The 25,976-nt window shown below is 36.8% G+C and overlaps 1 protein-coding gene across 1 annotated transcript in view; it reads right to left on the bottom strand.

Moving 5' to 3' along the window:
- ITGA8 (integrin subunit alpha 8) overlaps window positions 1-25,976 on the bottom strand; it is a 109,949-nt gene that overhangs the window by 43,962 nt on the left and 40,011 nt on the right. Inside the window, exons 14-21 of the mRNA XM_061468371.1 lie at window positions 22,555-22,600; window positions 20,620-20,727; window positions 14,231-14,286; window positions 13,550-13,704; window positions 12,318-12,455; window positions 11,791-11,858; window positions 10,721-10,868; window positions 4,935-5,027 (exon numbers count right to left, since the gene is read on the bottom strand). Of these exons, the coding sequence (XP_061324355.1) occupies window positions 4,935-5,027; window positions 10,721-10,868; window positions 11,791-11,858; window positions 12,318-12,455; window positions 13,550-13,704; window positions 14,231-14,286; window positions 20,620-20,727; window positions 22,555-22,600 (812 nt within the window). The remainder of the gene's footprint in view (window positions 1-4,934; window positions 5,028-10,720; window positions 10,869-11,790; window positions 11,859-12,317; window positions 12,456-13,549; window positions 13,705-14,230; window positions 14,287-20,619; window positions 20,728-22,554; window positions 22,601-25,976) is intronic.

Below are 25,976 nucleotides of genomic sequence, written 5' to 3'. Positions count from 1 at the left end.
CAAAACTGAAGGAGATAAGTGCTACCTTGTGTTTATGCAGACCTTGCTTCCTTCCCCTGGTAATTTCCATTTGCTTTGCAAATGGGCACAGAGTAAAGCAAAACAAGTTAATTCATAAGAGAGAATGAATTTGAGGTCTAACTGAAGGAGGAGTATACAATAACATATGGTGGGATCTCTGTAAGTCTCTTGCTGTACATATTTACAGGCCTGGTATCTAAGTGGCATGGGAGCAGTAGGAGATACCATCTGCCCTCAGTGTTAAATTAATAAAATTGTACTGCAATGTTTAAATTAATATTTTTAATTGCCTCATTTCAACTGCATGTCTTTTAAATCTCAAAATTTGTAATGTAAGTTTTGCATTGAGAATGTCAGCAAAGTCTACTGCCTGCAATCTTGTACAGTTTCTCACTCCCTCCCCTTATTGCCTGATGGTAGAATTTCCTGCCAGATAACTTGCATGCTGTGCTTTCATTTCTTTAAAAAGGATGGTTACATACAGTCATATTCTTCATGTGGAGAAACAATCTTCCTGAGAAATTCATCAAAAGGCATTAGGAAATGAGGACATCATTCCCCCATCTCTGCCAGTATCTGACTTGATTATGGGGGAAAGTGGAAGAACAAAAACAAAAAAAAAGAAGAGCTGTCTGCTTGGCACATTTTCCTTAACATACTTGGGGTAGCATTGCCAGCAACAAATCAGGACACAACAACATAGAGTTTTATGTTTGGGACCTACATTCAACATCACTGAAGAGAAGCCATTTTCCTCTGTGGGTGTAATTTCAAATGTTTAATCAATTCCTTTTTCCCAAGCTTTTCATTTTCATTCAGTTCTCCTTCTTTCCTCCCTTGCAGTGGTGCATCACTGAATTTTAGTCCATCTCCAGAACAAGACTTAGCTAACATTTCAATTACTGCTTTCAGTTGTCCTATGCTGAAAGCAATACTGTCATCATAAAAGAAATGGCAAATTCAGATCTTTGAATTCTAGGCATTTAAATAACATAGCTATAGCTAAGCTCTCTTTTTAGAAGTTAAATCTTTAAAATTAAAAGATAATGCTCATTCAATTAAACAGAAGCTGAATAGCTGACTTGTAATGGATAAGTTGTTTTTTGAGACCACTTTTGGAGATGACTTTAACAACTGTATTGATATTTCATTCACCTTCAAAAATAAAAAGATTTTTTTAATCTCCAAGACAAAAATTTCTAAATATTTAACTTAGCATTTGTTCAGCTTGGCCTTTCTCTCACTGCTTTTACTAATCAGTTTGTATAAATTTGTTTCTACTTATAGCAACAACAAAAAAGATTTGATGAACCTAAGATAAAATTTTCCTCAGATAGAGCAGACACGAACTGCAGTTTTGATGATCTGTTATACCCCTGAGGCTTAATCCCTTATATAATACTGAAATACACTCCTACTGTACAAGTCTAATAAGTTGCAGATGTTGCCTTTGTTTGATGGTATGACTTTGTTAATGCCAAGTGGACCTTGGCACTGCCACTAATAATGGGGCAAAGATGTCCACATGCGCTTGCTGAAAACACACTGAGGCCAAAGGAGTTGAATTTGCTTGAGCTTGTAACTTAGCAATCACTCAACCTCCTTATTTTAGTAGGCCAATCATTTTATCAGAACAGTTGAATTTTATTTAAAATTTTCCAAGTGAAGCTAGTTTAATTAAAATTGCATTATTTTCCACATCAGTAGCATCATGTATTTGAAATACATGTAATTTCTGCTTTAGTGCTAAGCTTTAATCTGTTATTATGTGTGACAGTATCTAGAAGTACATTGGGAAACAGAGGGCTAGCTTTTTTTGAAGTGTCTTTCATTTGCAATGACTTTGGTCCATACCAAGAAATAGGCAAGATCTTACAAGTCTCCCAGTCTTCTAAACTTGTGTCTATTCATTTCTATTAATTTCCAAATTGTTCTACTGGCATTTGTGATAAACTTACGTTTCACTTTCTAAGGCTGTTGAACAGGCATTAGGAAGTTTGTCAGTCTGATCCATTTCATTGTCATAAATAAGCACTTTGAGCACTCTTTGCCAGTGAAATGGTATCTGACATTTAGTTTGCATTCTGGGCTATATGGTATTGTGATATACCTTCCCAAAGTCAGAGATACAACAATTTTGATGTCCATAACCCTTTTTGAAGATGTGTAGAGCCAGACAACTCTGTAGCCTGCTGCAGTAAAATCCCATAGGTTATATCACAAAATCCTGACACAACGCTCGTACTCAGAAGTTGATCTTCAAGAGTTCAAGAATTATAGGATTTCAGGGTGCTGAAAAGTCATTAGGGTGACTCAATAGTTAAGAGTTTTAGGAATGTTTGATTGTGACCTATCCCTCCCTTCCCACTCCCTCACAACTTCCACAAAGAGTCCCTTTCTGAATGAGTATTTTGAGAATAACAGATCCCCTGCCAGAGCAGAATTGTTTTGCAAAACTGGAAGGGGATCAGAGCAACCTTTTGTGATTTATGCGACCTGTACAAAGGGCTGGTATTTCACTTTTGGAAGTACATTTGCCATCATAAACGCATTTGGACAGAAAAAGCTCAAGTCCTTTCACCTTTACTAAGCTTCCAGGAGAGCTGTTTTCAAAGGTAAAGTTAGGCTTTAAGCTTTCACTCACTATACTCCAGCACTTTTGCCAATCGGCTTTGTAATGCTCTGTCTTCATATGCCTTAATTTTAAGTGCTGGATTCTTTTGTATATAGGACAGAATATCCTTCAACATGTTATGGACCCTGCTGTTTTATTATGCTTCTTCTGTCTCTCTTTATGAAGTATTTTGCTTAGGAATATTTTGTAACAGTGCATTTATGGCAGCCATAGAGCTGATCCTGAAAAAAACAGGATTAGTTATGCTGTGAGACTTCATAAGGAGACAGATAAGAGTAGTACTGCTTTAGTGGCCATCAAATAGCATTCCTGAAGTCATCACAGTACCAGCATTTTGGGTCAAGGATGATGTAGAAACAGGGCTTTGAATTCAAAGGGAGGAGTGTGGAAGGCTGCAGTCTAATACTGCCACATTCAGACCTTTCCTTTGCTTCTGTTTATGACAATATACACACCGGAAAGATATGTTCCTAGCTTGATATACAATGTCAGTGTCTTCTGTGTTTAGCCTTCCTTTTCTTTTCCAAACCCATGGGTTTCTATGCTCTCCTTCCCCCCTGCCACTGCGTTCTGATCATCCACAAGATTCTTGTCCACTTCAGTCTGTATCCTGAGAATTTGCTACTGCTAGGAGACTAACCAGGAAACCACTAAGCAGATAATCCAGATCTGGTTTTCTGGTACAAGAAATTATTTGACTTGACTTGGAATATATCTAATGCTTCAGCTTATCATTGCCTCCCATCATCCCATTATGAAAACTCCATTCCTCAGAAAGGTCTTCAACTACTCTTACTTTTTAGGAGTTTCATTTAGTAGAATAAACCAAAACATACAAAACCTTTTTGCTCTCTTCTCTATGTCCTTCCTAGAAAATGTTTACAGTACCAGCTTCAGACTTCTAGTTCACAGTAGTTCAACAGAGAACAATCCTCACCAGGCAGGATCCTGCTCCCAGTAGGTCCATCGCTTGGAGTTAATTTTTTAATGGTTTTCAGGTTCTTACAATCCCAAAGAGTCTCTCTGGGACTGCTCATGGCCATGAAAGCAGACTGTATGAGACACCTGGTCTCACACTCATTTTCAAAAGCTCCATGACTGATCTGAAGCTAATCCTATGATCCAAACAAGTTTATTCTAGTCCCAGTCTCCTATTCTATGACCCAATTTGTTCTTACTATTGAGGGTCAGGCAGGAAATGCTTCAAGATCATAAGAGGCCAGGAGAACACTTCTTTATAGAAAGGCTGAAGAGTGAAATACTGATCTTCCATAGGACAAATCTTAATTTGGTAGGATTTTGAAAATACTAAGATTTGCTTTGGTTTCTTTGCAAAGCCCCAGATCCAGTATGAAATGAAAACTGTGGTAGTTTTCAATTAAGAGCTCTTTTTTTATTCTTCATGTATGTTCATGTTGACTGCTTAGATTTTTATTAGGACAGCTTTTTATCTAGGTATAGAAGTTGGATTATCTGGGTTTAGTTAAATATTCATAGCATTTATGAATTTATGAGCAGCACTAAAATTCCTCTGGAAGGGGATTCATAGTCCAACATTAATGGATTCAGCACTTCTGGGATTGCCCTGTTTTGTCATGAAATAGAAGTGATGATAGCTGTGGAATGGATAGCACTTTCTTCATCTCCAAACCTATGTTTAATCCTTATCTGCTGTCGATTGTCAGTTATTATTCAGTTCTACTTTCGTCTAAAAACAAGGCTACCAATGTTCCATCTGATGTGTAGCATGATTTCTGAGTAAATGTCTTAGGAAAATGTTTAGAATGACATTAATAACTTGAAAGAAAACTTGATTCCAACCATATTTTCACATATATATATAAATCATGATATAAATGATAAGACAACTCTTGCGCACTCAAGATAATAATCAAGCAAAGAAGCTGTCATTTACTATACATATCATAAGTAGAAAGAATACTAAAAGGGAGAAATAAACAGATCACTTTATAGATTGGGATTCTCTCTTCATTATACTAGCGCAACTTCTCTGACTTAAATTGAGCCACTCATTTTCCTTATAGTAAGTGAAACAAAACACAGGCTTTAACATCACTAACCTTTCAGAACACAAATTGTTAGTTTTTCAGAAGCACAGTTCTTCCTCTTACTACACTGACAATTTCCTGTCCAAGTAAATAATTTGTTTTACATGCTGCTTACTGGGACACATTCTGCTAATCGAGTAGTTTTCCATTTTCTCCCCTTTAAAATTCAATTAGGTAAAAATCAGTAAATGCATCTGGTTTTCCCTTACGTTTGCACCAGCCACCAGGGGGTTCCCAAGATCACAAACCACCATTCTAGTTTCATTTTCCATCTTGTAATCACAGCTCAATACACGCAGGGCCTGTAACAAAAGGACACCAATATGGAGGTCAGAGATCACAGTGAAATGTATCCGGCTGGGAAAGTGATGTCTTTTTGTCTGTGACATGTCTTTTGATTTCAGACACCTGCTCAGTGAACTATCAAAACATCTAGTTGGTTATTGTCAGACAATGGGGGAGAACTGATGCCAGGGAAAAACAAACAGGAAAGTTTCCCAGTACCTTAAGAGCCATGATGAGATCACTCTATTCCTAGTTTTAATATACTGCTTTGTTGTTGTGAATCATTCCTATAGCCCTGATGACTCAACAGAGACAAGAAGAGTAGGCAAAACCGGGTGAGAAGAATAGGCCTTACATTAATTGCCATAGTTGTTATCCATCATGAGAAGTCTCTACAGACTGAATTTCTGGCATCGGCAGAACTTTATTATGGACCAAGTCTAAAACTTTAGTTTCCAACATGTGGTATAGTACTTAGAATATTAAATACTTGTGTAAAAACATAAACTGTTACCTGTGTCTAGAATTCAGCAACAAAGGAGATTATAGATTTTCACATTATGAGAAATTAAAGTACTTTTTGCTTACAGCAATAAGTACAATTTAACTGTTTTTCCAGCAACTCTTCATTGAAAGTCCAGTTTGTACCTAACATTTCCCAGGCAGTTTTGTTCAGTAACTTTGAGGATACAATCGTATAATTTCCCTCTAAAGCTCTTAATGTTAAATGTATTCATTTTTTATTTTTTTTTTTAACCCTTTAGTCTTTATCATTAGTTGTTATCATCTGTGGCAAAACAGACTGCATAAAAGGAGAAACAGCCACAAATAGTACAAGTTAAGAGATACAGAGTAAGACAAAGCAACAAAACGCTTGCTTACTTTTCTGTTTTCCTCTTCAGCATATTCAATAAAATACTTCTACATCTGTGCAGAAGTAAACCAGCTTTGTAAAAGCAGGATGCAGCTAGTTGTTGCTATAAGGCTCTCTCACTACTTTTCCTCTCATTTGTGATTCTTACAGATTAAACGATACGTGCAAGGTCATGCTCTTTATATAAAAAGACCTGAGAAATCTACAGACCACTGACTAGTGACTAATTCTTATCTGTAAAAGTCAGCATGGACATGCTGACCTTATCATTTCCTGAGATTAAAAGAAAAAGATAGGGCATGTCCTAAAAGAAGCCCATGTGAAGCATGCCCTCAGTCAGTATGCCTCATTGTATACTGACACTTTTAACAGTTTGGTAGGAGGAAGCAGTTTGTTATACAGCATGTCCAGTGCACTAATAGCCTTTTCAAGACTCTCTAGGGTTGGAGGGAGGGATTTTTGCACTCTTTCCAGCTGGTTAATTAGAAGTGGGAAGCAACACATGGGAGAAAAGAGGGCCTTAACACAGCTGAAACCACACTTGTTTGGAAAACTGTTCATTTTAGCGTGATGTGTGGGTTTATAGTTTTGATTTTGTTTGGTGGTGCGTGTTGAAACTGAGGTCTAAATATTAGAAAATAAAAATCCATCTAAATTTGACATTTGGCACTTTATTAATACTGTATCATAGACCAGCACAGACAGCAAATCAGCCCTTATCACATAGGTTTTGTCCCTCAAAGTCTGAGCAAATAGAGACTTGTGATTAGGTTTTCCCCAGTTTAGAGGTTATGCTCTTAGACTGAAAATGATTAATGGCTCAGAATATATATGACCAGCATCACAAAAGCTAATTTGTGCAGCATAAAGATGTGGCAAAGGGTCAGATGTGATAGAATTTCTTCAATACTGAGATTTATTGCCTTTTTTTCATTCACTGATCACCTTTTTGAGGTGGTTAAGTACAAAAGAGGAAAATTAAAACCAGGCAAGAAGCAAGCAAGAGCAGAGACTTATATACCTAGCACTGTCAGTATGGGTGAGCTCATATGGAACTCAGCCAGATGGAAGGTTTTGCCACAGAATCCTTCTACCTGCCACTGGCAGCAATTTATAATTTTATAGCAACACATGGTCTTTTTTTGGCAGAAGCAAAACCCCAACAATTAACACATGTGCTCCTAGGGTGCATTTTAACTGGAAAATGATTGGATGCTTTAAGTAATCCAGGCAGCCTACGAACTTGAAACTCTTTCTGGTGGTCTTAGCAATGAATTGCTAATTGATGCCAGAATAGTTAAGCACAACAGGCTGCAGAGTAAAGACATCTCCTCCCTCTCCTTGATCAATACCTTCCAATTTTATTTTCTGAGGAAAAGTGGATGGATAAGGTACGAGGTGTCAGAAACTAGCTTCTCATCTAGCTGAGGTATGAAGAGCAAGTATTTGTCCTCACAAAATTCAAATCATATCATATCTAGTCAGCTACCATGGACTTATTGTAAGAATTTTCAGGTAAGACAAGAATGTTTCAGGTCTTCTCCTATTTTAACAGAGTGTCATGCTTTAGTTGAGAAAGGCATGAGGATAATGGCCCAGCGCTTATCCACTGGTCGTGGTCTGCAGTTTCTAGCCTGCACAGAAACAGTTATGCCAAAATTCATCATGTATTTGGTGTGGAACAAATACCTTTCAGGGCTTTGTATTTGTCTGACCTACTTCTTCTAATTATTCCACGAGAATCTGGGTTCCAGCCATTGCTACTAAGGCAGGATTGAGGGGTTCAATACGGGGAACTCTTTCACCGGGCAAAGGATTAGAGCACAGTATTCAAGCAATGGCTTGAGGTTCAAACACACAGTCTTGCTATTGTAGTGTAAGAATATACCATACAGCATGTATATACTGTCTCTGGATCTACTGCTGGCCGTGGAAATATGAGGTAATATAATATGTGGTTATAGTTTTTCCATTGCAACTAATCTCAGTAACTCCACACCTAATGCATATGGACAGTTACTACAAGCCAGTGGGTTTCCAGGAACTAGTAAAGCTGTGGTAATTTACTCATTTACCTGGTCTCTAGACCTTTTAAGTGTTTCAGCAATACAACTAATGAATAACACATTTGATTTCATTGTAAATCACTGCATTTCATTAATCAGCTTTTGACTGAAGGAAGTATCAGCATGTGCAAGAATCAATGAAACTTTAAAATTATATCCTTGGCCTCAAACTTTAAGATCACATGCCTTTACTTGGCTCTCTGCTTGCCTTTGATCATGTACATCTTTGAAAATACTCCCTTGGTATGGTTGCACAGTGTATGTACAATATGGTACAGAATCAGGCTGGCGATAACAAGATAATGTCAACTGAGGCAGATCAAACATTGTATTCCATAAAGCTGAAGGCAAGTGAATTTTCAGTTAAGTTGTTGACTTTAACACTTTCTTAGTGTAATTCAAATGAGTATATAACCCAACAAGTTGTTTGAAAAAAATCAGTTTGGACAGGAAACACTTAAGGCATAAATTTGTTTCTCTGTTAGGTAGACTAAATTCAGAGTAACCCCATAATAAAGAAGCTTAATATCCTTTATGAGTATAGTTACTTTGAAATAATGGCAGCATAATAGAATGATTTGATTCTAAACATTTTTCAGTTCCATCAGAAATGTACTGAATTATTTACTCAGCTCATTAAATTTCATTTATTCTGCTCTGAGTCTACGTGTTTTGCTGGCTCTGAGGTGAATATTATCTCTGCCTTAATACAAGGAATTCTGCAGTTTGGAAAAAAAACAGCTACACAGAGGACTGTAAACACTGATGCACTGAAGAGTCAATGAAATCCTTCGCTGCAGAGCTTTAAGAGCATGTTGCAACAAGCTCTACCACAAATCCTACTGTCTGCTCAAATAACTGTATTAAATGAAGTACATTTCAGGAACAGTCACAGACGCCCCATTGGCAGAGTGCAGTGCATACACAAATTCAGAAGTGAAATCCTGACTCCACTGAAACTGACAGTAAAACAGTCATTTTAATCTATGGTCCATGCCTCAAAGGACCAACAGACTAGAGACCTTTTTTCCATGTAACTCAGTGTTACTGCATAGCAGTGTGATAATTTCTTCTGTGTTCTTGTCAAGCAGTTCAAGCCGCCATATTTCTTTTAAGCCCTATAGATTGAAATAATTAAGTCCCTCTTTAATTTATACTCATTTATACTATGGCCCCTAAGAATTTGGCCATCCTGGTAACAAATGAACCTCTGAGCACTCAGGGGAAAAAAATTAAAAATCCTGCTAATTCTTGTTTGAAGTGGTCAAATTACTTAATTTGTACATTTAGACAGAATGAATTAAATGAAAAAATAATACAGGAAGTTTATAAAAGAATGTTTGAGTTTAAAAATCTGTTTTTCCAGTCTAAATTTGCTTTTTAAATTACAAAGATTATATGTTCTTTGTCATGTTCACAGCAGTTTTAGATGACATATGGCAGTACAGAAAAGTGACTGAACACATACTAGAGACAACCTCCACCAGCAGTTAAATGCCAAAAGATTTTATCTTTGTCTTTTAAAAGAAAATTACAATACCAATTTCTTTCCAACTGCACTAAGAAGTGAATTTTTCAGTTTATTTAAATGAAACCATAGTATCATGAAGACCATAGTTTTAAAAATTTTTACAGTTTAAAACCAATAGAAAGACTGAACTTGCTTTCAGTACCATACGTAACCCTTGTGAAAACTGCCCTTGAAATGTAGAAGACGCCAAGAATGACACAGATAGTAGGACTAATGTTTTGCTCCGTCTCAGAAAGAACTTAATGATATTTCTTTTTATGGAATAAGTAGGAAAAGTAAGAGGATAAGGAAATGCCTGGTAAGTTACTTTCAACTTCCTTAAAACATTTGCCTTTAGAAAGGAAATTAACTTGTTTTCTCCCACTCTCACCCTTGAGGCCCTTTCTGAACATTCCAGGCACTGACAGAAAAAAGCAAGCTCATGTTGCAACAGCTTGGGAGATTTATGTGCAGATGAGGCGATTGAGACTTGCTGTCCAACAGAGAATACATGAACACTCTGCTTGTTTGCAGGATAGTGTTTCGCCTTTGCTCTTAGAAAACAAACAGACCCCAAAAGGAAACACTGTGTGTTCAGTTCAGCTCAGCAGGACTTCAGTCAACATTAGTCCTTCTGTGAACACTGACACATTCTACATTAGAACTGCTTTTTTGGCCTATCCATAAGATAAGATAATGACTACAAATGAGTCAAGTTTATACTGCAGTCAATGTTCAGCTATTCAGGATATGAGAGACTGGGATATCCTTAATAATGGTAAAACACTGGTGTGCTGGGACCATAAGAAAGCAGTGTCCAAGTGTCTGGGGTTCAGCAGGGCTCATTAGCTTTGACTGAGAGCTGGTAACACAGAATCCAAGGTTGGAAGCACTCAGGGAATTCTGTACTATCACTGCCCGCTACTGGTAAGGTTTACTGCTTCAGAATCTGAATGATGCAAATACCTCTAGCCCTAGGAGAAATGTGACAGTATCTGTATGATATTATAACTAAGTTAATAGCAAGGAGCTGGACTTGAGCTGACTCTGAACAGAATGCTCCCATCCCTCCCAACTTTTGGCGACATAGCTAATCTTTAGCCTGGCCTGTGTAAGCAAGGACAGCTGAGAGTCGATAGAATCTCCCTCCATAAGAGGCACCTCTTTACTTGCTGCTTTTGGGTTGTATATACCCTGACAGGTGGTGAACCTTGCTCCCAGTTCTGCTTTTTTATCACTAACATTTTGATTTTCATTTACCTTGTTGTTGCGTTCAACCCCAGTGTAATCTGCTTCAGGTGGAATCTTTATATGTAGTTCAGCTTCATAGGCTCCTTCCCCATCATTCCGTGGATTTATTATGAGCATGACATAGTTTTCTTCTCCAATTATTAGCTGATCTTTATCCCTGTAAAGGACACACTACTTGTCAGGAGTAAAAACATGCACAATTACAATTTACATATGAATAAAGCAGAAGGACATTTTGCTCTCATAGCATCTGTTCTGAAAAATATTCTGTGAACAGAGAATAAAATATTTTCCATAAAAATGACCCCATGGGAAAGAATGCCAGCACTGGGTAGGTTCTGTGGCTTACCGCAAAACTTGAAAATTACTGATACAAAATTTCAGAGCCTGACTGCTTTCTAACCACAAAGAAGTATTTAGCGTAGGAACTGCTTGCCACAGGGGTCCCATCAGCAGTGTTTTCCAGAGGGCACAAGGGTGGTGGAATTCCAGTTTTCCCCTCATGCCCATTGTAAAATGAATGATGACAGAAGACTTTCAGTGGCACTGTGCCCTTTCCTTTCACAGCTATGTACTGATTTTGATGGCACAGTCACCTGTCAGAGATTCCCCACTTGACATATTTCTCCCTCTATTGGAGGAACTGTTGCCATGTTTTGAAATTCTGTTATTCTGAGACGCGTTCACTTCACTGTACATTCAGTTCAGGTGGACTGTGTCCCAAGTTCAAAGTCACTGGCACACTGAAATGAACAAATTTAAAATCTTTGAACAATCATTTGTATTATCTCTCAGCATTAAGACAACTAGGATCACTCCTAGCAAAACTTGCAAAACCATGTTTTCTATGATAGCCATTAGACATCATGAATGTGTCTGACAAAAATATGTTTTCAAGCGTGTATTTCTCCACTTCTGGGTTTTCTAGAGGAAATGGATGTCCAAATTAAAATCTGGAAATTAGGTAAGAAAGAGTAAGCTACAGCAAGCAACAGAACTGTTTTCTACACATTCTGTTAAGGCAGCTATAAGAGTCCAGATTTTGTTATATGTGGCATCGTTTATTTTATATAACTTACGGCATAGCAAAAAGCTGCAAGTCAGGAATGCACAAGTTGTCCTCCCCACAGTCAACCAGAATGTAAGCCTGGATTGTTGCAAAATAAATGAAGTTGTAATACAGTTAGTACATCCTTCAGAGTTTAAATCACTTCATTAAATATCACTAACTCAAATTTCTTTAGTATCACTAGCACTGCCATAGTGAATCAATCTCTCATTTCTGTAAGTTCCTTTCCACATGAGTAGTTGGAGACTATTTATACTGTCAACTACGCCTTTAGCAGAATAGTAACACTTTTCAGGCCCTTTCCCACACTAAATTGTCTTATATATTCTAGAATGAAATTAAAATTATCAACACAACAAAGTTTTGGAAATGCTTTAAAGGCCTGTTTCTATATTTATATTCAATTTACATTTTGAATTAATTAAATCCTTGTTGTGCAATTTCTTGGCATGATATTCTGTTATAAGAAAGATGATAGAGTATTTGTAAATGCTTTCATGTTTATAATACAGAAAATGTGGCATGCAAAATTCATACCTGTTCTGTTAATGAGCTTTTCTGGTAATAGTTCAGTATTGGCTTCACAGTCAAGCTATCTTCAAAACTGGATTCATCCAAACTATAATTCAAGTTTATACTGATGGGAGACAGTTTATCTCTAAATTCTGTTTCATCCTGTAAGCAACAATCACATAATAAAAAACAACGGTTAAATATAATTATTTTAGATTAGTACAGTATAGCAACAGATTCAGACTTCAGTCTTTATCAAGGTAAAGATATGCTTCTGACAGCTGCTGGCCAAATTATGGCTGTAGGCAATGTCATTAGGAAAGCAAAGTGACTCACCAGTAACTGGAATGCCCAGAACACATTGCCTCCACAGCCACACATCTGGAAGAAGCTGGCTGAGCTGAGTAGACTCAGAATTTTTTCAAAGCATTAGCCTAAAATGAAGCTGTTTAAAAGAGACACACAGAACCAACTCCTACCAGCTACTGCCCACCTGCCTTTCAGAGTGGAGGTAGGGCATGTGTGGATTTGTGGAGGTAACTTTGTTGGTTCACTCCAAACTCAAGAATTTATATGGATTAGCAATGGTAATACTCCACCACCTTTATTGCTTAGGTATTGCTTTACATACTGCTCGAGACTTCTTTCTTTTACCTTCCACTGCATTTTTAGGACCAGCCTTGGAATCTGCTTCAGTTGCATGAGGTAATTCCAGCTGCAAGTGAGTAACTAATGACACTTTCACAACCTGAGTTCCAGTTTCAATTTTTCTAAAAACATTTTAAAATATCTTAAAAGTATTTTAAAAATAGATTAATTGTAGGCCAGTATTGCTGGTGACACTCCTTTAAAATACCTTTTGAAAATGAATTGGCATGATCTTTCGCATGTTTAGTGGACTGTCCCACTGTGAACACTACAGGGAGAGCAATCTTGCATTTTTGTATCAGGAGATGCAGTATTTAATCAGAATTCCCAGAAAAGCATGAAGTGAATGTATTTGTACACAGAGGAACTGTACACTCTTTAAAGGAGTCTTTCTTTTACATTGACAAAAGATGAGCCAAAGATTTACATAGAGAATTTTGCCCAGGTAGAAGAATGTTCTGGACACCCAGGTGAGGGTGCAATTTTGGGATCTAAGAACAATGGAAATTGTTCTTCCTTTTCCAGTGACTCTTTTTTCTATTATTATCTTTGAATGCTTGATACTACTCAAATGATGATGACAGTCCAAAGTATTTTGAACAACTTACTCTGAGATAAACAAGAAAGTCCTGGCAATGGAGCTGTTTCTGTCTTTCTATCACAATGGAGAAATAATGATGTGACTGATGGTAATCAAAGAAGAGGGTCCTCTTAACAGCTCCTTTCTGTTTCAATGAATCTAATTGCAATTCACCTTTCAGCACTAAAGGACAGAAGTAAATCACATTTTTATTAATTTAACATGGAAAGAAAAAATAGTAAATGATTACTTATGTATTATAGACAATTACTCTAATAAAGTCTTCCAAGCAAGACTAATTCATGGTTTAAGTGCCTGTCTGTTTAGCAGCACAGTAGTTTTTAATCCAAAATGGAGTATATGTAATTTAAGTTTACTAATTTCATTTACAGACTGTACTTTTACTGAACTTCTGCTTCTTCTTATTTATTTATTTATTTATTTTCAGAACAGAACATTCTCCAACAGGGTACATTCTTGGTTTTATTTTGAAAATTGCCTAAGCTGAATAAAAAAATCCTTCAAGTGAATAATATAAGCTTTGTGTTATATATATGTATCTGTATATACCTACACACACACACATCATTTTAACTATTTTCTTGCCTTAGGGAGATCTCACTCCTATCATGTTTTAAGTTTTAAAATAAAAATACATCTGAAATTGAGTGGGACAGATTAAATTACAGGAATACAAAACACTTCTTACCTATCCCATCTGAAATACTTTGACCTTCAAAATCTGCGCAGACTCTTACAGTGAAGCTACATACAAAAAAGTAGAAGTAATTATTAGCAGAAAGAGAATTGGCAGTTCCCAAGTCATACCTTTTAAGCTTTCTTTTCCTTTTCTCAAAAATATTTTGAGATCTGCTTTTAGCTACCTGTGACATTCTCTAAGTTAGCAACTCTCCTACAGTCCGCTAATAATCAAAGAAGAGAAGGTCTGAATATCTTCCAGGGAAAGGTATGGAGAAGAGCCTCTGTTCCCATTAATTCTTGAGACAGCCTACAGACATAACACTTCCAATACTATTGGCAAAGTTGGGTTCCTTATGTTGACCTTCAGCAAACCACCTTTGTATGAAGCTGTCTGCAGAAGTCCTTATTGCTTCATCATGATCAAATAAGAAAGATCCTTGAGCATGTAGCCAACACTCAAGCTGTTTTCTATCAAATCAAAACACACAGGATGCCAATGTATTCCATGATATTCCATTATTCATTATTTCAAAAAAGCTCTAATTCACTCCAAACATACCAACGGAATTGTTCAATTTGTGTGGCACAACACTAACCAGAATGTATTTTAATTTGCTACATTTTGCATAAAGTGACAGATACCTGACCTAAATCAAAGTACAGAGAAAGTGATTATCCATGTCCATTAGTTAATATACTAATGCAACACATTCAACACAATGCAAAACACTGTAAGTTAATTGTTTTTCATTTGCCTGCTCATAGTGTACAGGAATCTTTTTTTGAGCCTAGCAATATTCGCATCACAGTTACAACTGTATTACATAAACATCACTTCAGACATAATTACTTCTCATAATGAGCATTTATTTCTATTTCTCTGTAAGACAAGCAATAAATTTGCAGTTACACTCAACATCTGACAGGAGAAGCCTATCATAGTTTATTGGCTGATAAATTCTAAGAAGATATACTATAAAAATTAATTTTAAAAACCTAAAAATTATAAATGCTTGTAGAAAAGTTTAACTTCATAAGGAATCTATGCAAGTTATATAAATACATAACTGAATCATATGTTAAAAAACTTTCACAAGTTACTCTGGATAGCCAGGGAAACAGGAATACTAATGCTTGTTACTGTTAACAGGGTGTACTTTCCTGATGAGTGGGAAAACAAGAAGTCTGTCACTGGAAAAATGCTTCTGATTTTTGATTCCTGCTGTCACATTCCACAAGTACTTAGCTCTCCACACTATTATTTCCAAATAAGTCCCATATAATGTAAGAAAATTGCTGATGTGAAGGGTTTGGGGCTCTCTAAAACTTTCAACTGTCCTGGTTACCAATCATTTTTCAAGAGCATTTTCATGGCTTCAGAAAATGTTTTATTGTATATGTGTATGTGTATGCATATGGGTATGTGTACGTATATGTAAGACTCAGTTAAACATGGATTGTAGGTTAGCACTGGAAGATGTGAAATCATCTTGGGTCAAAAAAAAGCAAATTTAAAGTAGTCATTGCTCTTAATCTCCTCACTAGTATTATACTATAGACTAACTTCTCCATGCAGTGGATTCAAACCCAGCGACATAACCTTTAAAATAACCTATAATCACATTCTAATTGCATGTTTGCTTCCTCTGACAAATGTAATGAAACTGTGCCACATCTGGGATTCATGTCACTCTCATGACCCTGTTAAATTTTCCTCTTGGGCAAAAAAAATATTGCCTTATGCCATTAAACTCCACTTAACTGTAGACTTCAAATGACTACGCTCCATGCGGAAAGTGCGAATTCAGTCATATTCTTACTTCTTTGCAATTATGAACTAACACATGAAGAACCAATTATTCCCTAATACACAAGGATGAGGACCAGAACAACAAAATGAGAAAAGCTTGTGTAATTGCCTTAGTGCAATTTAGACATCAGGCTTCATAGGCCAGTCTTGCACGTCATGGCATAATAGTGTATTTTCACAAATGCAAGCTCATGAACTGCCATCATGTATTAAACTTTGTGATCTCGCTTTGGAGGTCTCACATAATTTTTGTGCTGTCATGTTTAAAAAAAAGGCTGAGTTAAAAATCCAGCCTGAAATGCTTTACTTGTTAAATAGCACAATTTCAGTGTATGTTTAATGTACTGTAATGAACAGAGTAGTTTGTCATACACATTTTATAACAAGTCACATTCTTAAGTGTTACTTTAAGAGCCAAGGTTTATTCCTTCCTCTCCAGGCAGAGCACCTCCTAGGCACAGAAAAATAACAACAGCTGAGCTCAGAAGCTTGCTTGTAGGAGCAATCAACCAAACAAGACAACAGTTTAAAGAAGAAAACTTCAGCAGATAAGGAACAAGAGGGAAAAAAGTCCATCATCCTAAAGCATATGAACTTTTACGTGCTATCAATCTTGCCTTTCTGAAGAGATGCCCATATCACCCAAGCTTATGTGTGATCTATGTGTGATTTGAAGAGTATTTGACTACAGCTACAAAACAGAAGGAAAGCCTTAAACCTGAATTTACTAGCTTTTCCTGGTAGTCTCAGGTCAACAGACTGGTTTGTTTTAATTACTTTTATGTTCTTCAGGTAGACAGAAACATTTTTAATTATTTTATATTTTAAATTTTAATTATTAGAAGAAGTAGCTTAAAAATATTCATCTTTCTTCAAAACTACTCATGGCATACATGAGGGTAGTCTCTTTAGAAGTCAATCCAAATTACCTAATATTACTCAAAATGGTTAATCCTTAGAAAATCAGTTACATATAATGTTTTCCGGACTGCAGTTTATCCCAGAAAGAATTTATTTTGGTCTGGCTATTCTAGTAGGTGAAAAAATAGGAAACTTAGTTCAGGAAGAGAAAAGCAAGAAATGACCAGATCCTACCAGACATCATTTGTTATTGTTAACAATTTCTTTAGCACACAGAATTGCACATGGAGAGGAAGAATGAATAATGCATTAGCAGAAAGGCACTTTAAGCTCTGATGCTAGGGACCTCCATTCTGTGTGAGGCTTATAGCTAACCTGCAAGGTCACAAACCTCTACAGAAGAATAGCAGAAGCTATTATCCTCTACTGATGAATGACCTTTAAACAAATTGTTTCCTCTTTGAAGAATAATACTTAAAAGCAAGTCAATATAGCTCTATTTTGATGCTCTTGGCCTACTTTTAGATTTTGTTATGCCAAAGTCTAACCCAGTGACCCAGAATGACCAACACAGAGCTTGAATCCTGAAGGGTTTCCATGGCTAGGCTATGTCACATGGCCAGACTGCTGCAACGCAAAGGCTCCTAGGTTAACTCAAATGACTGCCTTTTGGCTACCTCTAGGACTACTAAAACTAATACTATCAAATCACCCAGCTGCATTCCTGGCACAGCAGAGGTCTGCAACACAGCAATGGGCTTCCTGGGTAGCAACTGTCACAACTTGCCTACTTTACTCCTATCAGCCCCTGAGGTGTAAGGTACAAGATCTCTGACTCCTGGCCACGTGACTTTGCTGTCTGACTCATAGAGTCAGGCTTGCTCCAGACTAGGGCAAATCTCACACAAAGATATTTCAAGGCAGTACAAAGGCCCTTAGGTCCATATCCATGGGGCACCAATAACATCCAGTTTCAAATTAAGTCAATGGGAAAAGAAAATACTAGGAATAGAAAGGAGCAAAATCAGAAAAATAGTTCAAAAGTTATGCAGTTAAGAACAGTATTTAATAATCAGATCTCAAATGGTAACAGAAATACCAGTGCAGAGATAAATTAGACCTCTAGATAGCTGGAACCCAGTTTGGGCTTAATAGATTATATGATGTGGAAACAGCTTTTAAAAAAGTAAGTGTTTGTTTTATTTACCCCCTTTTCCAGAAATCGACCTGCATCTTTCAAACTTAAAAAAAATAATAAAAAAATAATGAAAAATTAACATTTTCTTTCATAGCTTCAAAGTTGCAGAATTTGTTCCAAATTTGTTAGTTTTTGGGAACTCGGAAAGAGTCACATTCTCTTAAGAATGTGCATAAAAATGTCTCTTTTGTGCATGTCTCCTCTGTGCTGCAGCTTTCCAATCTATATCTTGGCAAAAATAATATTCTCTTAGTAGTTTAAAATGTGGAATAATCTACATTATTCATACACACACACTTCCTCAAACTTTCTGGGTAGGAGGTTTTCTTTCATTCTAATTTTGCAGTGTCAGTCCGTACACATTTTATACAGGTTGCACAGCTGGCTGAGAGATACAGAAATCTATCCCATGGGACTGAGGAATTCTTTGCTTGCTGGAGTTTTCCTACTAATTGTTTTCATATGGACAATACAAGCTTCAACTAAGGAGAAAAACTACAACATGGAAAATAGCAGCTGCTCTTCAGTTGTTTTGTAACACAAACCAAATCTTTAGGGATGAGTATTTTTGAATAAAGCAGACAGAAACTAAATTATGCTCTTGTATTAAAACTCTTGTAAATATAAACCAAATACCTTCTGGCTTATTATAACACAGTAATGAAAAGTAATGAAAACACTGCATGTTAAAGGAGCGTATTTTGTTTTTTCTCGTTTTTTAAAACCATGTCTCACAGCAGGAATAGTTTTTTTACATAAATGTTTCTATTTATTTTCTTGTGCAAAACCACACCTTTTTTCCTTTAGTACGCTGTTGGCAAATGTTAGGGTTTCAAAATCATTTCCATTACGACAAAAAGCATTCTTAGAAAGTCTGAAAATTCTGAAAAAACATAATTTTGATCAATGAATATGCTTCAGCCCAGTGTTGATACTTTAAATTCTCTATCAAATCACCTATTAGATCAAAAGGTGCTTGAATCAAAAAGTCAGGATGGATCTTGAGCTGGATCCTATTCCAGAAAGGCCAAAGCTTTTAAAAGTTGTGAAACTTAGATCTATCAATTGCCTTCCCCATTGCTCTGTACATTGGTGATTTTCTACGCAGGATATAGAAACAAGGAACATTATGGCAAATATGGGAAGTCCAATAAAGTGTGGAAGAATAGAGCAAAAGTGAAACTCTCTTGAAAGCCCCTTTCCAGATGCATTGAAAGCTGACTTATTTAGTCATTTAGATGTACCAGAGCTTAGTTTCTTTATGACTACTGAATGAACTTTTTCTGGTCATGAGTATTTTTTATGGTTCATATTTAACAATTTGTTCTAAAAACACTTTTGCTGACTTTGACATTTGAGATGATTTTTAGAACTCATCTCATATAAAGAATGTCTGCAGTGTGGGGAATCCCTTTGACCACCTCTGGTTTAAAAGCAGTGAAAAATTTCTGCAGTCACCTTGTCTTCTGGAGTCCTCCTTTACACATGGATGTCCTTTTCATACAGCCCACTTCCTGGCAGGATTTCTGCTTCTAATATGCTTAAATAAAATGATATGAATATTTTTTCTGTCCTAGAAATCTGTTCCTCACAGTGTCTCTGGCAGGACTCACTGCTATTTGGTATTCAAGTTGTACGTATTTATGCTCTGATTTTTTTTCAGTTTCCTCATTTGTTATGATTTGCACTTTTAAACAGTATCTTATGTATTTGTAATAGCCTCTTTTATCAGCTGTTCCTGGGATCCTTTCTAAGTGAATTTTTACTAGTGTAGTAAACGTGCCTGTATGTGTTATTATGTGCTATTAGATAGCCTCCAACTGTCCTGCAAGCATTTTATATTTGTAACTGATCTTAAATTGTTTTAATTAGCTTCAAGTTTTTGAATGTACTTTTTCTTTTCAAAGTTAAATGCTACTGTGGCATAGGGTTTCTCTTTTAAAGACATATGCAACATTGTCTTGTACAAGGCACTAAAAAAACCTTCCTCTGACCAATGACAACCAGAAACAACATCCTGTGAACTGCTCTCAGGATGGCCAGCCAGGTATCTTCTCTCTTCCACAAAAGACTGAGATCTCTCTTTTTCTAACAGAAAACAGTGGATCCACCAGCTCTTTGCATCACTTTCACTGACATATTTTCTCAAGAAAGATGTGTATTTTGACAGATCATTGTTCCCGTGTTTTGTCTGTCTCAGCTGTTTCACGTTCCATTCATCCAAGCATTGCATATGAATTTGTATCTTGATCCCTAGGAGACAATGAGCATTCTCCTACACAGGAGATTCAGTGTATGAAAGCACTCTACCTTTAAGTACTTCATTTTGAAAACCTGTGAAGTACTGGAAGATATCTAAAAGAACTCTGTTCTGTGTAGAGTTTTTTTGTTGCATTCAACATAGTATGTTTGAACATCTTTTTTGAACTTTGAATATGTTCAACCAAAAAGCTGCAAGAAAAGTTAGGAGCAGGAAGTTAGGAATGGAAAGAGGATGAGGATTTTTTTTATCTTATCATGAACTTACCAAGCCACCAAAAGCTGAGAGTCAGGAAGCAGACAAGTTTTATTGTCTGGATTCACAATCATGGGGTTCAGAATGAGCTGAGCATTCACTGTCACCACAGGTCTGGCTCTGAGGGACAGAAACAAGGTTCACTGCATACAGGAGCACATTAGTACCTATGTTGCAGCAGAGAAAACTGAGATGGTTACATTGAAGCCAGAAATATAGGGCTGCTCTGAGGAAACACTTACGTAATCGTCCTCCTACCCAAAAGAATTTTTTTTTTTTTTTTTTGTCAGAAACTGTAACTCCTACTATGACATTTTGAAAGTTCTTCACAAAAGAAATCACAGGTCAACAGCATCAGTGAAACAGCCTTGTTCAGTTAACCAATAGGTGTTTCTTGGGACTAAGGCACATCAGACACATACATTTCATGACATTGGGTTTTCATAAAGGTGCAGAGTCTGCCTTTTGGGATTTACAGCAGTCTTCTGGCCGCATTTTATACTGCTGGATTTGTTATATACAATCTCCACTAACAGTGACATATTCAGACTTGCTATCTCTGTTTAAGATTCTTAAATCAAGAAAATTTGGTTAAAGTAGAAATTGATCTACAATATCTTGAGCCAATAAACAACTCTGTCTGACATGTCTTGAGACAACTGACTTCAGAAACCAGGAATAATCACCACAAAATTCTGCTGAATATGCAAATACACAGTTATAGTGATTGGAATCATCCCTTCAAATAACAATCTGTTATTAAGTAATGAGATCATTTGTAGCTGAGAGCAATTTGGAAGACAAATGAAAATAAGAAAGAGTCTAAATTCTGCTTTTTTAAGACAGCAGTACTATTTTACAGTAGCTTACATAATTCTGGCAAAACCAGCTTATTAAAAAATTAATTTCCTCATATTTTAATCCACAGCTGAGCTTTTATGATTACTTCTCTATACTACTTCAGCAAAACCTTAAAAAAATTTACTTTCTCTGCAAGAGTGAAAACCTTTTTTTCTAGCACACTGCAGTTAATAAAATCCTGTTTCTCCAGTATGACAAGTTGCATATTTGATATACTCTGGCCAGGAAATGGCCTCCTGCTATTCATTTTCTTAAATTAAACACATTTTTACTGCTATCTAAAATACACACTGGATCTAATTCTCCAATGTTTCACATCCTGTGCAGTCATTCATGCCACTGCAACGTGATGCACTGCAAATTATTCACATGGCTCTTTCTATGGGCATTGGGAAAAACAGGTCTACTCACTGCACCTACAATGGTAGCTAAAACAAACTAGCATTCCTGTTTTACTAAACTCTTATGCTTTGACAAATACTCAGCTGGAAAGCAGAACATGCCTTCCCTCAGTCAGGTACTGTTGGGAATACAGACTACAAGAAGACAGACACGAATCAAGAAATATGACTACATTGTTGCATCAGTGGATGGTAGATCTTTAAATGCAAGGAACTGTCGGCATGGCTGGACTAAGAGAGCAGCAAATACTTGTTTATGCATTTGGTAGCTTCAATTCATACCTCTAACCAAGCACTGCATTTAGTGAAAATCCACAGTCAGCAGCAACTTTGTGATTTTTAAAAAAAGGATAAAATATCTTTCTAGCACCATTCCCAGAGGGAAAAAATCAGTTTAGAATATTATGCTTTTTAAATTTCTCATTTAAAATTAACGGAGGAGTCAAACATTCCAGAAGTTTTTTGAGCTAAGACTCAAGCATGGAAAGTATGGAAAATTTCATTGAAAATGACAGTTTCAAGCATGGGAAAAAAGCTTTTGTTTCTCACAGGATGCATAGTTTATCACCTGTAATTATCATCTTTTACACATTGCACTACAGAAACAAAGGAATGTGAAATTTGCTTATTTGCAGATCTCCTACCAAAGCTGTAAAATAGAAAATCCATTGTATTTACCACTTACCTGTAAACAACTGCTTTTCCAGCTCCAAATGCACCTACAATTAAATCTGGAGAAACAAAACAGCTTCAGAAGAACTATATAGATGCCACTCATGCATTTTTTTCCCAGTCTAAATTAGACTATTTACATTAAAAAAGCAGTAACATAAAACAAGTGTGATAATTCCTTTCTAAGTGATTTTTTTTTTCCAAAAGTGTACCTGGAAGAAACATGCTACATTGTCAGAGATGGCCTTATAAATGTCTTGGTGGTATCCAGTAAGTGCCAGTCTATTTAAGACAAGACTACCCTCACTACTATCTCACTTCTCTCCAGCTTTCAAGGAGTATTCAAGGGGAAAAAGGATGCCATTAACCTTACACATTTTATTCTAAACCATTAATTGTCCATTACACAGAGAGATGCAAACCACTTTGTTGTCACTTCCATACAGGTCATGTTGAAAATTTGCAATGTTCCTTCCTGAAAATCCTTCCCATCCTGCTTTATGTTTTAAGCAATCTCTTCATTAATGGAAGCATTACACCTCTGCATACATAAATACAATGCACAGGTCAGAGGATGGCTGATTTTATAGCTTCTGATGTTTTCAGCATTGTAGCAGCATGTGCTGAGGCTTATAATAATTATCCATCTAAAGCCATCTATTTCCCCATTGATGCCCATTTGGAGTCAACAACCCCAGCAGCACACTGGGCCTTTGGCACATCTTTGTTATTGGATACCAGCCTGGGCTGGGAATTTACAGGCTCATGTATTTCTTCTTTTTGCTTGGAGTCCCATGCAGGGCTTTCTGGAAAGATCCAGACTGGCTTGCTGGACTACTCAGGCCTATTTGAGAAAATCTGGAGCCAAGCAGTGAAGAAAAAGGATCAGCTCCCCTGCTGCCTCTAGCTGGAGCACAGTTCAAGAAAAAGAAAGAGCTTTGTTCCATTTTCTAACTCCCTAGTGCCCATCTGAGCACCTCTTTCACTCCACTGTTATTGTATGACTTGATTTACACATGTCCAATTCAGTAGACTGAATTTTACAACAGACCTTGCAGTAGTACAGACTGGCAAACTAAATTGATCTAAATGAGTTAATTAAAACAATATTCAGGGTTGTAAACAAACCCTTACTTGCTTGCTTCCATTGTTTGAGCACTGGTTTGCTTATGAAGCCCTGAAGTCAACAAAGCATGATGCAGATACCAAATTTGATGGTAATCAGCTGGGTAGTTTGGGCCAGGTCTGGCAGTGCGTTTTCCAGCACTCTGCCTTTCAGATGATGAGGATTTCACTAGTTTAAACAAGAACTTCACAAGGACAACAGCCTGTCCTACAATGAACGCCACTGAAGAATGTCAGCAGAGAGGAGCAGACATGGACAGTTTATGGGTCTGATCCTCTTTCTGTACAACATTTACATTTTTCTACTTCCATTGACCGTAGAGAAATAGGCTTCAGGGTCAGGAACGCTTTAAATAGAAGAAGAAAAAGAGTGTTGTTTCTATCTCCTTTTTGGGACATTTATGAGTTCTTTTCACTAGCAGCTTTATAGACAACTTCCACACAGTACCAAAACCTAAAGATATTTTCTTTTAACTAAACAACAGATTGAGGCATAGCCATCACCATAAAGGTTGCACAATGCGCATGGCAGAACTTTTTCTGTCAGCTCCCCAATAGCAGCACCCATGGTAACCCCCCAAAAGATTGAATATTTTATTGGGGTTTTTTTTGCAATTGCGTTTGGTTTTTTTTTTTTTGTGGGGTTTAATTTGGTTTTTTTTTAAGGAAAAAAGAAACATTATGTTATGAACAGAAAGCGAAAGACAAGAAGGAAGAGGTTTCTGTTCTGTTGTTCCCAGTTGAACACTTTATGAATTCAAACTCAATAACTCAAAAGGCTTCAATATAGGGCTATTTTATGGCAGACACAAAACAGGTAGATGTCTGAGACTCATCCAGATCCTGATCTTGTGATGATTTCATAATCTGATCTTTCACTAAAAAAATGAAGCACTCCAACCTTTCACAAGCACAAGGGAAAGCTTGAACGCACAACTTGAATAAGCTTAATAAACCGGAGCCTGTTTGAATCTGAAGGTAAAAAGAATGAGTCTGTCATATACACTTCGCCTCACTGGTACAAGCAAACTCTTTAATTTCTACACCTGTGTGGACTTAGGTCCCCCCTATCTCAGCATCCCCTCTTTAATATGAAAGGCAATTTTGCACATCTGCTTAATAGTTAGATCCTGGTTTCTCTGGAACAGAGTCCAGTTTTTTGAAGACAGAGAGTAACAGGTCTAAAGGAACAATTGTAGGCCCCAGTCACCAAAAGACTGGTTTTCCATGAGCAGTCTTCTTGCATTGCCACCTCAGCCGGGTTTGGAGGCACAGCAAAAAAGATGAGGACATTCAATCATGGCACCATAACAAAGGCTCTGTTTGAGCATAAACTATTGGGCATCCAGGACTGTGCTCATCCTGCTCTCATTCGGAAGCTCTCACTTTTTACCTGACATGTTCCTTACTTTCTGTTCTAAGCCATGCTTATTCTTGACCCAAAGAGCTTGAATGAATGAAACTACTCAGGAAGAGAAGTGAACTTAAGAATGAATATGCAAACAACAAAAATATACTTCTACCCAGTAGTGCCATATAAGATCTAATATAAGGAGCAAGTCTATACATTCCAGCAGAGCATTCACTGGAAGATCCATTAGGGATTTTGCTTTGCTTCTGCTTGTTCTGTTACAGAACAGTAGTTTTATTCTTCTTTTTTTCATAGCCTTGTGGGGGCTCCTATGCCCATCACTGGACAAAAAGCATTTTTGACATTGATACGAATCCATGAGATTTGAATACACATCCACACTTTTAGAAGCAGAAGTTTTGAATTTCTTGCGTTCTGCAGAAGAAAAGTAACTAATAATTTCAATGAAAAAATGCATGAGATGTCTAAATTATCTGAAGCTTGGCAACATTCCCCTCCTAAGAATAGAGAGAAGTTGTCTTTAGTCATTGCTAATGCTACGCATGCAATGTCACTGATGCAAAGGTCACAGCTGAAAAATAAGTGCTTAACAAGCAATTTGGAATTACATAGCAATAAAAGCCAGCTTAACTACTTATAAGCCTTCCAGAGTCTGAAGAAAACAGTATGAAAACCTTTGCTCCTTTGCATTTGTGAAGGGTTTTTTTCAAGCCCCATAAAAGGAGAGAGAAAGAGAGAGAAAGAAAGAAAAAGTATAGAAGAAAGAATAAATGAGCCGTGGGGTCACAACCACGCTGCAAAAACCAAGAAAACAAGCACAGAGTGACTCTGAAGGAATTTTCAACTTGAATTTCAACAGTTTGTGGTTGTATGCAATAAAATCCCCAACTGGTGGAGTTCACAGAGCTTAATCCTGAAACAAGTGTCTTTGGCATGTA

Source organism: Pezoporus flaviventris, unplaced genomic scaffold (genome assembly GCF_033815535.1).
Source record: "Pezoporus flaviventris isolate CSIRO_AGI_PZ_B2104156 unplaced genomic scaffold, CSIRO_AGI_Pfla_v1 ptg000047l, whole genome shotgun sequence".
In the NCBI taxonomy this organism is placed as follows: Eukaryota; Metazoa; Chordata; class Aves; order Psittaciformes; family Psittacidae; genus Pezoporus; species Pezoporus flaviventris.
The sequence above is the reverse complement of the archived record's forward strand: the minus strand, read 5'-3'. Positions and strand labels throughout refer to the sequence as shown.